Below are 15124 nucleotides of genomic sequence, written 5' to 3' on the forward strand. Positions count from 1 at the left end.
ACATGCCCTATGGATTGAGACATCCAGGAGCCCTTCCTTTGCTCACTTTTTAATGATAGTTGTCTTTGAGCATTCCTGAAACCTAACAGGCTGAAGCAATAAATACTCGCTGAATGAGTGAATAAAAGAATCATTTGATTTCTTTAAAAAGTTGGATTTCTACCTGATAAGCTTATCCTTGAAAATTCAGTTTCATTTTCCAAATGTTCTTTAATTAATGCTTTATATTCATGATGGAAGAATGATAAACATTTAACTTAAAAACATCTAGCAAGATCTAGCTTAAATATCTCTTCCTCATAACTCTACTATGCACTCAGGTGGAGCTGATTATCCCTTCCCTTTTACATACCTGTTATATTTAGTGTGTGTGACATTTATCTATCATGTCATGCAATTGTTTACTATTTCTCTTTTATACCAGAGTATGAACTTCCCAAAGGCAAGAACTCCTTTCCTATAATATTCTCAGTGCCTAGCAGAATGCTGGACTTTTGGTCAGCATGCAATAAATGTTTAACAAGAGAGTAACTATATTATCTGGCACTGTGTCATTTATGGTGGTAGGAAGCTATTCTGTTCATTATAAAATGGTCTTATTATCATCTGGAATTGTTTGATCATCCCCTGGAATAATGGAGATTTCAGTTCTCTATTTCGGTTCAAGCAGTATAACCAGACTCTTATGGAGACCAGAAGGTTGTAGATAGAGCAAATGACTTGTTTTCTATTGAACTTGTTCCCCAGCCTCCTTCCATGCCCCAGGGCCTAAACTCCTGGATAATAGGGGCATATCACTTGGCCATGATGGGCTGAGAGCCCATTCCTCCCATTCTCCCAGATACTTTCAATATCCTACTTTTTCTGTGTCTGGGGTAAGTAGCTTTACTTGCTCTACATTGCTCTGCTGCTGGACGGGGAACTGAAAAAAATCAGACCACTGCACATGGAAATTAAGCTCCTGCTACCACACGCCACCCATCTCTAGAACTTTTCCATCATCCCAAACTCTATACTCATTAAACATGGACTTCTCATTCTTCCCTATTCTAGCCCATAATAACCACTATTCTACTTTTGGTTTCTGTGAATTTATTCTAGTTGTCTTATATAAGTGGGACCCTATGTGTCCATTGGCGTTTGTCTTATTTCACTAAGCCTGTTGTTTTTAAAATTTATCTACATTGTAGCATGTCTCAGAATTCTGTTGCTTTTTAAGGCAGAATAATATTTCATTGTGTATCTATACATTTTGCTTATCCATTTAACATTCATCTGTCTGTAGACATTTGGGTTTCTATCTGTTGGCTTTGTGAAAAATGCTGCTGTGGACGTTGGTATTACAACAATCTGTCCAACTCTCTGCTTTCAGCTCCTTGCCTATGGACCTTGAAGTGGACTGCTGGGTCATGTGATGATGCCATGTTTAATTTTTTGAGGAACCCCTATACTTTTTTGTATGGTAGCTGCAAAATTTTACGTTCTTACCAGCAATACCCAAGGGTTCCATTTCTCCACATTCTCACCAACACTTGTTTTCTGTTGTTATTGTTGTTGTTGTTAATAGCCATCCTAATGGGTATGAAGTAGCATTCATGAATTTTTGCATCTATGCTCCTAAGAAACATTGATCTGTAGTCATATTTTTGTATAAATAGATTTAAGTATTTTGAACAATAAATAAACAAACAAAGACACACCAATGAGAAGTCATGCATGTCCCTGAAGTTTCTTGGCTGCATTAGTGAGTTTGTAGTGCAACAGAGAATCCTGAAGCAGGACTAGATTTTAAAGGGCAAGGAGGAGGGATCTGTACAAAAAATACTGATGTAAAGGAAATGTCACCTCACAAGGACTGTGGCCATCTTGGTAGAGGTATATAGTTGGCAACTGAGAAAACATGACTAAAGCCTGAGAACAGAGTAAGGGCCAGAAACACAGATAATGGCAACATCTACCATTTATTGAGCAGTGGTGAATGTTTGAGAATTAATAGCCTAATATTAGTAGCTGAAGTCATAGAGCTACATGACTCTTCCTAGAGAGAGAAAGAGAGTGAAAATCGATATGAAGGCCAAGAACAGAACCTCAAAGAACCAAAATTTAAGTGCTAAGCACCAAAGAAATAGCCAATAGAGACTGAAAAACAGTAAGCAATAGGAGGGAGTAGTATTCTGGAAATCAAGGTAGAATATGGTATTAAAAAAGAAGAAAATGATTCTCTTGTGTTTCAAGGAATTCCAGTGTTCTTTTCTTCCTCTGTCCTCAATCAGTGAGCATGTCCATCATTGTAATTATTAGTTGTCAATCCTTTTTAGTCACAGCAGAACTGTATAAACAGGGGAATTGGATCAATAGCAGATCTGGACTTACTATAGTGACAAGGCATGAACACTCTTTTTGCTAATGTAAGTCTTTCAAATCTGACATTTAAATTAAGATAGGTTTTATTTCAATTGTGAAAAGTAAAGATGAAAGTTTAAAAATTATTTCTAAATTTGTTATTACCATTTTACCCTAAAAATACATCAGGACAAAAGCATACCAGGACAAAACAAAATCAGGCATTTTAAAACATTTATTTTAAAAATCAGAATAATGCACTATATTTACTCACATATATTCCTGTTTGTTACCAGATATTTTCAGCAAACAGACATCTTTAAGCATCTTCATCTGCTTTTATCAAACCTTCAAAGTGGCTCCTGCTGCTGTTGACAATCACAGCAGCCTGTTGGGGGTAAAGTATGAGGAGAGAAAAATAATCATGTATTCTTCAAAATTCAGAAATAATAAAACACTTGAGTGGGTAAATGTGCATTTGTATGCTACCAGTGAAGGCCAAAATAGTGATGTGATTTCCATACACACTGTAAAATGAAGGATAAACTTGTCACATTATTAACTAACCAAATATTTTGTATTAACCTATCCTAGATTTTTTTATGGAACAGCTATTAAACTGTTGAATACTTCTTAAACGTTACAGTAATCCCATATGTTTAAACACACACAAACTTTTGAAAATGCACTTAACCAGTTAGTATGGTAAAGGATCTCATGAAATCAAGTGTTACTGACCCAACGTAATTATTTTGAAGGTAGGAGAAAAACAGCATATGACTTTATCATGTGTGCATAAATGTTTTTTCTCTCTCCACCCCCTCACCCCCGAAAAATCTCTATAGCAACAAATACCTTCTGAGTGGCTTCTATTTGAAGTTTTAAGGGAAACAGAGGTGTATTACAAGGTCCATGCTTGCAAGCAGTTCATTCTGTATGGGAGAAGCAGGCATAAATCCATATATACAGACACATATCCTCAGTAGGGGAAGCAGTAGGAGCACAGAGGTGCTGAAAATGTGGAAGTCTTCCGAGATCATTCTAGATATTCAAGTAGGCTTTAACCCCAAAATGAGTGTGAATGAGTAGTAGTGATGGGAGGAGAGTTAGGTGGAGAGCACAGCAAGAACACTGTGTAAGAAGCAGCCAAGTGAAGAGCATCTCCAGAGAAATAAGTGGAGCAATGCACTTGCCAGGAGGTCTCGGGCAAGTATGCAGTGAAATGCAAAGGTTATAGGAAGATGGCTTGGAGTCAGAATGAGAGGGTCTTGGGCATGGTATTGAAGATTTTTACTTTTACTGTGTGTATATGAGGAGCAGTTGAAGGTAAGAATGTAGGGCTAACATGTCTGGAGTTTCCTGAAAGAAGAGGATTTTGCTACTCTGTGAGGGAGGATTTTCTCATGAGAAAATCCATATGAAAAGTTTGTATTGTATCCCAAATAAACCTTAACCTAGTTTGAAATATGAGAAGTTAATCAAATGCAGGAAAAAGCAAATCCCAAGAAATGTTTAAAAATCCTGTTTTTTTCCCCAGGGCATCAATATAATGCCCACCTTCAAGTATGTGCAAGTTAAGATTCTAGAAAATTCTAGAATTCAGTCACTTCATCTTATAAGGAAATGGAAATCAGGAGAAATGAAAGGACTTGCTCAGAGTTATGCTACTTTGTCATAAGTAGAACCTGAATTGGATATAGGTCTTTAGGATTCATGCTCAGTCTGCCCTCCACATTACCTGGCATTTAGTAATAATATGTATTTTGTTTGGTAATCATTTTTAAAGATCCTGGTTTAATTGGGGAGAAGAGAATTGATTACCTCCTCTCCAATTTTTTAACCAGCATGTGGTAAAATACACATTTTTTTCCCAGAGGGAATCTGTTTTCATTAATGAGAACGTATAAACTATTTCACTTTTAAATAAATGGTTGTGCTTAAAAAGGTGAAGATGACAGAACAGCATTTTTTTTTAACATTTAAAACCTCCATGAATTATTTCCTTGTGTTTTTTCTTAGCAAAGTGAAAGAAATTTCAGACTAGTCTATGATAGCTTCTTAAAATAATGAACACACAATTAATTGATTTATGTATATATAATTGTAATCAATTTTTGTTGCATACCTAACAGCAAAGAAATGCTACTAACAAGTAAATATTTATATAAAAGTAAGACATGGTCCTACCACTAGTGGCTTATAATGAAATAGAATTTGGAGCACTTGATAAAGACACTTTATTTCTTACTAAAAGTGAATTTAAGAAATGCTATCTCTATTTAGATATGTTAATTCACTTATAATAAAACAATTGTATATAACTAAAAGTAACTATTTCTCAATGAGAAAAAATTGGGAAGAGAAAAATGTGGAAGCTATGCAAAACAAACTTAAATGTTAGGTATTCAATACTAAGGATAAATACCACATACAGTAATCTTCTAATCAGCAATGGCTAAATCTTCTAGTATGGACGCAAAATTACTGAAATTTTTACACTTTTTTATGCTTCTTATCTATTGTGGATTATTTGGATCCACAAGAGGATCAAGATGATTTCAAGTTGGTAAAAATAAAGCAAAATTATAAGATACATTAATAAATATAACTTCACTGGAAAAAATATGAACTGTGAAGAGACATATGTGTTGGATATAAAGGATTTGGTCAGATGATGGAGGGTCTAAATATTCAAGCTAAGGTATGGTGACTCCATTCTAAAATTTGTGTTAAAGACAATTTAAATTTATTTAAAATGTATAAGACAGAAAAAATGCCATAAAGAAAAATCTGGTTTTGGAAGATTCAAGAGCACTGGACTGGGTTGTGAAGATAACATAAGGCATTGACTATGTACCTAATTAATATATAATAACTGCCAATTTTAATAATAATTAGGAAATCTGTATTTTTATCCAGGCTCTGATATGAAGTAAACCATGAGCATAAGCAGCTCTACTTCTCTGGGCCTCTGTTTCATAACATGTAAAATGAGAGGGTTAAACTAAATGATCCCGAGGAGTCACTTCAAGTTAAAAAAATTCCAATTATTCATGTTGAATCCAGATATCAAGGAACATCTCAGTACTTAACACAGTGTTTTCACCCCATACCCCTGGAAGAATAAAGCTAAATAATTTTTTTCATGGTCCAGTTTGTATATTTTATCCAGTCTTTACATAATTTTAAAAGTTATAAAACATGAAAACCCAAAGAGTTCCCAAAAGTGGTCCCAATGCAGACATCTGGGAATTTAAGTACATAATATTATTTTAAATATATTTAACAACTCAATTCATACAGATTGACAGATGCAATGGAAAAGTAGATCACCAACAGATTTTGATTAAACTCCACATTCTAAAATTTCATATAAAAACAATAAGCTGCTGCATATTAGTACATCACATTAAAATATATTTTAAAGTATACTTCCCCTTTTATATGGCAGTGATTATACATTAGTGCAACCACAGAGCACTTGTAAACTTTTTGTTGTTCAACATCATCTATGTCCATAATAAATTGTTTGGTTAACTCCAAGGTCTTTCTTGGGTCTAAGCTTTTTCAGTTTTCCTATGGAGACAGGTACAGCTTCTACCCACAACTGTATCCATCCATGCAGAAATGCCCACTGTCTGAGGTTGGGAGAGCAGGTGGTATATAGGTCAGTCTGAAGAAATCTCTCACCTTTCTAAAATAAGAAAAGGGATTTGACTTGATGTTTGGAGACATAAATGTATACCATAGGCATTTTATACTTATCACTATTTACGCAGGAAGCTTTGTCAGAACTGAGTAAGATTCAGGCTAGAGATAGCTTTAGTGATTTCTGAGTTTTCTCTATGGCCCTTAGTTTAGGGAAGGAGAGATGAGAAAGGATGCCTGTCCGAATTGGCTGGCTTCATTATAGCAGCAAGTAAGCAGCCTTGCTTTTGAAATGCCACTGAAAGGCTAATAGTAACAGAAGTTGCTTTATGAAAAAGACCTACCCAACCTAAGCTTTAATCAAATAAGCTGCATTTGTTTATATATCAAGATTCTTGGGAACTAGCAGCAAACTCTAGTTAAAATGGCATATGTAACAAAGCAGACATTTTTCTCCGTGTTCATCAGGACTCAGTCCATGGCTGTCAGGAAATCCTTAGCATGTACAGTGGATGCCAGCCAACAATACAGATCTAACTAAAAATATAGGACACTGACAGAAATAAACTGCATTCCTTGAAATCCAAACATCATCTCAGCTTGATGTTTTTTGTCCTCTTGGTAAGAAAAGGTACATCAACTTCCTTCACCACTACGGAAATTCAAAATGTTTATTCATGAATTTTCATTCACCTCTCTTTAATTTACAGTAGGTCCGCTTTAACAACAGCAAAAAAAGAATCATCAAATTTCAATTGAAAATACTGACAACAGTTTGAATATATTTCTGAATCACTATGTGTGTGTATATATATATATATACATACATATATATATATTATTCCACATTCCTATTGTCTACTTCAGGTCTGAGATGCTGTCTCCCTTTTGGCACTAAGTAGGCTCTTCAGCACAGAGCAGCATCTCAAAGGTCTTCTCGCCCAAGGTAAGTGCTCAGGATTCAAATCTTCTTGAAAATTCTGTGCCGGGTCTCATCGGGTAGCCTTGTGTAATCCAACCAGATTGCTTTTGAACAAAAAGAGGAGTCAAAGAGAACTTGGGTTTCCAGAGAAAAATAAAGTGCTGCCCCCTATAAATCACAGTCTCTGTGGAGTAAGGTGTCTTCCTAAAGAGGTAGAAATAATAGGGGTGTGTGTTGTAGATGCCCATATTTCAATGATACTGAACATTGTATCTTTAAGGGCTGCATCTTTAAGGGCTTAAAATGGACTGACTCCACTCATCTCTCTGATTTTTTCATAAGTAAGCCAGAACACCATTGACCAAGGGGTCTGAAAGATTAACCAAAGAAGTTAGTGCATATTTCAAAGTGATTATGAATATTCTACATTTATGCATATACATCTTTGAATGGCAAAGTCATTTTGAATCCACTTAGGCTGAAAACAAATATTGTGGTATTTCACTTTTATAGAGCACTTGATAACTAAAGTATTTTCATGTCTTATTTCTCATAGATTTCTCTGAACAATTTACAATAGAAAAGAAAGGTAATGATACCCCTATTTTACAGATGAGGACACTGAGGCTTAGCAATCAAAAAGCTGTTAACATGTGGAGCTAGAGTACAGGCTTCTAGCTTCCACTCTAGGGTTCTTTCTACTGAACCATTACTGGCTAAAAAGCTAGGACTTAGCATGCCTGAATTCTAGGCTGGGCTCCTCTATGTTTAGTTTGTCTGTGGAGTGTGACAAGGACATTTAAGAACTTGAAAGTGAAGATGAAAGATTATCCTTTGAGAGTTAGATCATAAACTCAACACCTGATATATCACAAAATGGATATAAAAATTCACATTAAAGAGAGAAAAGAGTTTCCAGCTCAGAAAGACTTGCCTAACTTGAATGAAGGTGTAACCGCATCAATAGGAATTATAAAGGGATGAGGGTTCTTTAACAACAGAAGATAAAAATATCAAAGACATGGAAGTAGACTGCAGAGGAAACACTGGAAGTAATCATCAGAGAAAGGGTGGCTCAGATCCAGTTCCTGGCTGGTTTGGTTCGTAGGTGATAGGTAATATTGGTCAGAGAAAAACTATCATACTAGGGCAAAAAAGAAGCCTGAGCAATTAGAATATAAAATGTATTTGGTTAGAGAGTTTGTAAAGCAATATTAATGTCTTGTGCTTGGAAATATTGAGTAGGTAATACTGGGAGACTGAGACTTTACCAGAGAATTTGGAAGAACACATCTTGGTTAGTTACATGTCCATGGAGACATGGACAAAATAAAGAATATGAAATGACAATATCATATTCTTATGACAACAAAAATTAAGTGAGCCATGATAGAACTGCAATCAGATCAGGGGATAGAGGTCTTAGTTACGGGTGGACTATGTAATCGTTCCTAACTGCTTTAGTAATTAGACTATGCAAATAAAATAAATATTAATCAGGGATTGAGCAAAGCCAGGTCATAGTACCTTCAGCTAGCAGAAGGGACTGGTGTTGAGTTTACCTGGGTTATCAATAGAAGTTAAACCGGTAGATCATATAGCCAATAACAGGGGTAGTATACAAATGGCATATAATGAGCCTCTGTGCAGGAGTAGTACATGGTTACTTGTGTTTTCTTCACTAGCATCTGTAAATAATTCAAGTGTATATGAACCTCTGTTGTCTACTCTGGTTTGCCTGTTGCCATAACTGCTGGAAAAACAGAGGCCTTATTCGTGCCTTTTATTATGGGGCTAAATATAAGGGCTCTTGGGTATTCTGAAATACTAAGATTACAAATAAGCTCTTCCTGTTATTATTGTGTGTTCAGCAAGCAACCTTCTGATTATAACTTGCCTTCACGTATAACTTGAATTTAGGAGGAAGCACACTGTTCAGAGGACTTCAGCATCTGGATCACTTGCCAAGTGTTTTTCCCAATGTGAATGAGCCAATACTGTGGTCTGATCATCCATTTCAGTGAGTTCAGTTGAAGGTGAATCTATTTGCAGGCCAGTTTACTTGGAAGTGGTCATGAGTCAGTCTTCTAAGCTTAGGGTCATGCACTGTGGCAGATCAACAAGGCAGTGGCACCCTGGTGAACCAGGCCTTTCTCTAGTAACATCTCCCTGTCACCAGACACTGTCTCTTTACCCTCACTTCTTTACCTAGCTGCAGGATGCAGGCACACTCAGTATATTGTATTACTTAGGAGCATGGGTTTAGAACTAAATAGAACTACAGTCAGTTTCCAGCTCTGCCATATACTAGGTATATGAACCTGAGCCAGTATCTTATACTTGGAGCCATGTTTTTCTCATCTGAAAAATGAGGATAACACTACCTCTTTTATTAGGTTCTTATAAGACTTAAAAAAATAATGTGTGTAAAGAGCTTAGCACAATGTCTGTCAGCTGTGAAGTACCTTTTCTCACTTATACTTCAAGTCTCACGCATATAGAGAACAGGTTAGATTAAATCCTTTCAGTATTCCTTTGTACTTGGATATTCTCACTACCCTCATACCTCCTGACCCTGATTTTGTGTTTTTATCAATGGTCTCACCATCCTTATAGTCTCCCACACTAGAAACATAAAAGCCCCATTTCCTTCATTCCTTTCCCCACCTTCTACATATAATCAATTATTAAGTCCTGTGAAGTTACCATAAATGTCCCTAGAATCTACCTTCTCTCCATTTTTACAGTCATCTCCAGGCTAGACCACTGCCAAACCTCCTTTCCTTGGGTCCTAGCTTTCCATGTATCCTCTCTATTGCTGCCAAAGTAATCCTGTCTCTAAACAAACCTTAGTACTTTGCTCCCATGATTAAATAGCTGCTTTCTTACTACAGGGTTCCACCTAAACCAGTGACCCCAAGGTTCATATTCCCCTGGTCCTTAAGAACTTTTCTGGAATCTGCCCTACCACTTCCCCTCTGAGGACCTATTCTCCAGCTCCCCTGTATTTTCTGCAGTTGTCCAAACCTACTAGGTCCATACATGAACTTGGGGGCCTATGCTCATGTTGCTCCTTCATGCCTTTCTTGTTGTTATATGTCTACTGATCTTTCAAAGCTCACATCAAATACTGTCTCTGTGAAAGACTTTGTGACTTCCTAAACAGTTAAAGCCATTTTTACTTTACTATCCATGTTCCCACCACATTCTGTTCATACCACAAGTAGAGCACTAGTACAACCTGCTTAGTAACACCATGTCCTCGGGAGTCAAAATTCCTAGGTTTGATGCCCTGACTCCATTAAGTAATAACTACTTAACCTGGCAGGTTATTTAGACTCTTTAAGCTTTTGTTCCTCCTCTTATAAAAAGAGATGGGATAATAACCTCCTGAAGATATTGTGGGGAGAATTCAGTGAGTTAAGCCATTAAAATGATTAGCATAGTGTTGGTGCTAATACCAAGTGATTTAATAATATTGGCTTTATTATTTCTGTAGTATTAACTACTTACATGTCTGTCTTCTCCATCACATCATAAGCTGCTCTCATGAAAAAAATAAACCTCTTATTCCTTAGTGCCACCAGCACTTAGGATAGTGCCTGATTCATGCAGGCCAAATCAAAATCTTCCTTTCCATTAAGAAATATCCACAGATTTGAGATAATTTCAAGGTATAATCAAGACAATCAAAATAATGTTTTACACTTGGGTACACTTTTATATCAGCTACTGCTAAGGGCTTGGCTATTAACTCCATGTTAATAAATATCTACTATTGCTTGGTGATGTCAATTATTCCCAGAACTTCAATTTCCATCTATATGTAGACAGTGCTCACCTCTAAAGCTCCATCCCCATATGCTCTGTAAGATCCAGATCGATATATTAAGGAGCCATCTATACATCTGCTCTTAAATGTCCTATGAATATCCCAAACTTAACAAATCTAGACCTAAGCTTGCTATTCTACCATAGAATCTTCCCTGCAAATGATCCCCATGTTAGGAGATTACATCATCTGTTACTCAGGTTGGGAATCTGGGAATAAAGCCCCACTTTCCTTGTCTTCTCTGACCATTTTTACCTTCCCTATCCAGTCATGCTTCTAGCTCCTTTCTTTCTCCTAAATTATTTTTTCAATCATTTTTTTGTTCCCATTTCCATCTCTCATGCAAGCTATCATTATGTCTCATCTACCACTACTCTTGTGCAAGCTATCATTATGTCTCATCTACCACTACTCATGTAAGCTATCATTATGTCTCATCTACCACTACTCCTGGCCTTTCCCCAACCCACATGGCAGCCGGAATGATCTTAAAATTACACAGGTCATCAAGCTGGTGTCCCTAACTCTTATGGGTCCTATAGCCCTTGCCAAACTGATCTCTGCCTCTCTCTGGCCTCAATTCGTGCCTCTCTCCTCCCGGTCTCCATGCCTTGGCCTGCTGGGTTTCTTTCAGTTCCCTGAATTCATCCTGTCTCTGTCCACTCCAACTATTCCCTCTACCTGGAATGTTTTTTTTTGGTCTTTTTACCCAGCTAAGTCCTATTCATTCTTCAGAATTCAATTTTAAAGACCATTCTCCAAGGAGGTACTCCTAATTTCCAAGCCTAAGCTATATGTCCTTGCTATATATTTTCATAGCACCATGTACATTTCCTCAACCACTCATCACTTTTAGTTTTTTTATTCAATGTTTGGTCTTACCTAAACTAGAAGCTTCAGCACTAGAGTAGGGGCTGAGACTCTCCTGTTCATCCCAAAGCCAGGCACTGAGTATAGGGCTTTGCATGGAGTAGATGCTCAATTAATATTATTAAATTGTGTAAAGTGTTGATTGTTTGAATCTCTAAATCCATGACTCATTCATTCAGTTCAAATATGTTTTAACTTCCAAAATAATTGAGTACCTTGTTTTTACTATATATGTTATGCTACTTGAATAAATCTATCTAATTCTATATCTTCATTTACCTCAGTAAAAAGTAATATATAGATCAAATAAAAATTACATAATGTTTTCTTACTAAGCCAAGCTTTATGGTAATAGGTATTAATGGATAATGCAACATTTTCTAGCAAGGTAACAAATTTTGTTTGAAACAGTAACATTTTCATAGGAATAGTATCTAATATAAAACCTTTATACCTGTCCCAAACTTGTAATACTTCGGCTAAATGGACTACTAAAAGTTTTACATTGCAGAAAACCCTATCCACTGGCTTTACAACAACAGGATATCCACCTATTCATTTCTAGATGTAACTGAATTATTTTACTTTAATCCAGCAAGAAAGGTAATAGGACTTTGAAGAGAGGTAAAAAGAAAACAAAAAGAGATATAAAAAAGAGATAAAGAATTGTGGTTTGGGGGGCAGAGCCATGCTAAAAACCAAAAGAGAAAGGGGGAAAATATCTGTAGATTAAAAGCAATTTAAGTACAAAGAAAACAAAAACAAAGGAAGGAAAAACCTAACGTTACCATTCTCAGCCAAGATGGTAAAAAGCCTTTATATAGACTCATGAATCCTTCTCCTTGAACAGCCTGAACCAAGCAGTCAGTTGATGATTTATACAAAAGTCCCCTAAAGAGGAAAGAAGACAGTTTTGCTAAATTTCTTGTATATAAACAGATGTACAAATAAAACATAAATTAAAAAATAATCTAAGGAAACTTACTATAATAAGGAGACGTAAGCATTTTCTGCTAGTTTAGAACAAATAATATTTGTGGTTCAGTATAAATAAATTATTATTTTTTTTTTAGCTTAAAGATAATTTCTTTAGGTGTCTAAGGTTAGGTTGACGCTTCGGATTCATCCCACCCTTAGTCTTATACTTAGAATTCACTCCACCTGGTCTCTTCCAGAGAGAACATACTGTTTTATATCAAATCAAATTCTCCATATTACCTGTAAGTCATAAGCTTCTGAAGAAAGTGCTCTGTAAATTCTCAGCAGAGTATATTTTCATAAACTCTTTGAAAACAATAAAATCACAATAAATACCTTGTGTCTAAATAATATGATCATTAAATTAGCTTATATCCCCAAATGCACAGTACTTTTCCATCAGACAAAGAGCAGGTAATGACATAAAAGTAGTTTGCTGGCTGAACACATGGACACACAGATACACTTCTATCAAGAATAAACACAAGGAAACATTTTTAAGGAACCTTATTATTACAGACATTTGAACACATGGAGAGTGTAGACTTACCTTCCTTGTTTATCTCGTGGTTGATTCATTATTCGGCTTTTGATGACATCAGCAGGTGTTCCCAGAATAGAAGCTACCAGTCCAGAACATAAACTATAATGAATTTGAAAGATAATAAATATAACAATTTCTAAATTGTAAGAAAAGGAAATTTATATATTTAGAAAGAATGGAATACTAAATATATTATAGTATTCTCCATAATAATCTTATTTTAGCTTAAAATCAATGCTTAATGAAGTCATTAAAGAGGTAGAAAAAATAAAAACTAAAAAGAATGTCCAGTCAACAAATATACATTGAACACCTACTGGTGGCAGGCACTCTTCCAGGTACTGAAGAGGATACCGACGATCCTGCCCCTGAGGCACTTACTTGGGAAGAGGCAGAGAAGAAAGGAATAATTTCAGATGCTGGTAAGTACCAAGAACAAAACAGAATGGGATAGTGTGATGGGGCATAACTGGGTGACAGATGGTTGTGGAAAGGCTCTTGAGTAGCAGCAGAACTGAGACCTGAATGGTGGAGGGGCAACTGTCTAAAGACATGGAGGAAGAATGCTGCAGGCAAGACAATCAGCCCAGTGAAAGCCCTGGGTCAGAAATGCCCTTGGTGTGGTGAAGAGACAAAGCAGCCAACGTGGCCGTGATGCCTGAAGGACTGAGTCCAGCCAGATGAGAGACTGAAGAAGCAGGCAGAGACCAGTGAAGGCTATTGAAGGAGTCTGATTGTATTTTAGATGCAAATAGAAGTCACCGAAAGGATGTTAAGCTGGGGAATCACCTACTTTGGTTAATATTTAAGAAACAAAAAATTTACTCTGACCACTGTGTACGCATCACTTCACTAAGCTATTCCATTTGAAAATAATCTTACCTTCTTTTTTCTATCCTAAGGGATCTAAGATACAAGTCCAACTGTGTCATTTTTCCGTACTTAAAGCTATCTAAGACTCATTTCCTGTTACCTGATTTAGCTCATATGCTGACTGTCACACATATTACTCCAAGATCACCTCTCTCTTCGCCCACTATGCTCTAACAATATAACTAAGGTAGCTCTCTGTGCTTACCATACTATGCAACACCTCCATGCCTGCACCCCCATCTAATTGGAAAATTCCTGTTTTTCCTTCAATTGATGCTCAGGCCTAAGGGCTAATGATTTTGTTTATCCCTTCTCCCTTTGTCCAAAAAGGTTAAGCACTCTTTCTTGAAAAAGGTTATCAGTTACTCAGAACAGACAAAAATGGATGTGGTCAACCTACTGGAGAGTAAATCGATATTCTGTAAATGAGTGACGAAAATGTTAAGAAATCACTAGCAGTTCATTATAAATGTGGGCATGAGAGGCAATATGGAGCATAAATTTCCATAAACCGAAAACCCACAAACTGGTTTAAACTTTTCCACAAGAAAGTGGAGACGAGACAAGGGGTGGTCAACCCAAGTCAAAGAGAATGAAGTCCCACATCCCAGAAGCTGAGTCTGCGGACTAGGATCAAGGCAGTCTGAATAACAGCTTATGTTTGGCTAATGGAAAGCTGGAAAGGAAAATTGTGGAAAACTTTTAGGTCATTCCAGGACATCAAATACCTCACAAAAATAAGGACCACCAACTTCTGTGCCAAGGCTTTTGAAGTCTCTGAAGGCTCTGTGGCAGGAAAGTTGAAGCTGCCTTAGGAATCTTTATACTCTCTCTTATTTTCAACTGCTGTAGCAAAAAGTACTGAGAATCTTGTCTACCTCTTTCAGGCCAGGATTTAGAATTCAAAGCAGAAAATTACTTTAGCAGTACTTGAATTCAAGGGAAGGATCCCATACAATCTATTTCATATTACAGCAAATGACCCAGCTGTGCATATCACATTCTTAGGTCTCTGTCCACATAACAGGGATTGTCTATGTGAAAAGAGCTCTTTTTTCACCATGTACATCACTACTGCTCTTTTTATACTCTTTCCTATTAGGTCAGGTTCTTT

At 36.4% G+C, this 15124-nt stretch overlaps 1 protein-coding gene across 14 annotated transcripts in view; it reads right to left on the reverse strand.

Moving 5' to 3' along the window:
• Positions 1-1942: 1942 nt before the first annotated feature.
• Positions 1943-15124, reverse strand: part of SLC25A27 (solute carrier family 25 member 27) — a 28270-nt gene continuing 15088 nt past the window's right edge. For 2 of the 14 annotated variants that reach the window (XM_077903774.1, XM_077903773.1), the window contains exons 7-9: positions 13144-13236; positions 12404-12506; positions 1943-6037 (exon numbers count right to left, since the gene is read on the reverse strand). In XM_077903774.1, the coding sequence (XP_077759900.1) occupies positions 5849-6037; positions 12404-12506; positions 13144-13236 (385 nt within the window). In that variant the 3' untranslated portion in view covers positions 1943-5848. Of the gene's footprint in view, positions 6038-6644; positions 7284-12403; positions 12507-12833; positions 12900-13143; positions 13237-15124 lie in introns of those variants that run through there. The other 12 variants (XR_013383427.1, XR_013383426.1, XR_013383425.1 and 9 more) reach the window with 12 other exon arrangements.

The sequence above is a fragment of the Canis aureus genome, chromosome 7, assembly GCF_053574225.1.
Source record: "Canis aureus isolate CA01 chromosome 7, VMU_Caureus_v.1.0, whole genome shotgun sequence".
NCBI classification, from domain to species: Eukaryota; Metazoa; Chordata; class Mammalia; order Carnivora; family Canidae; genus Canis; species Canis aureus.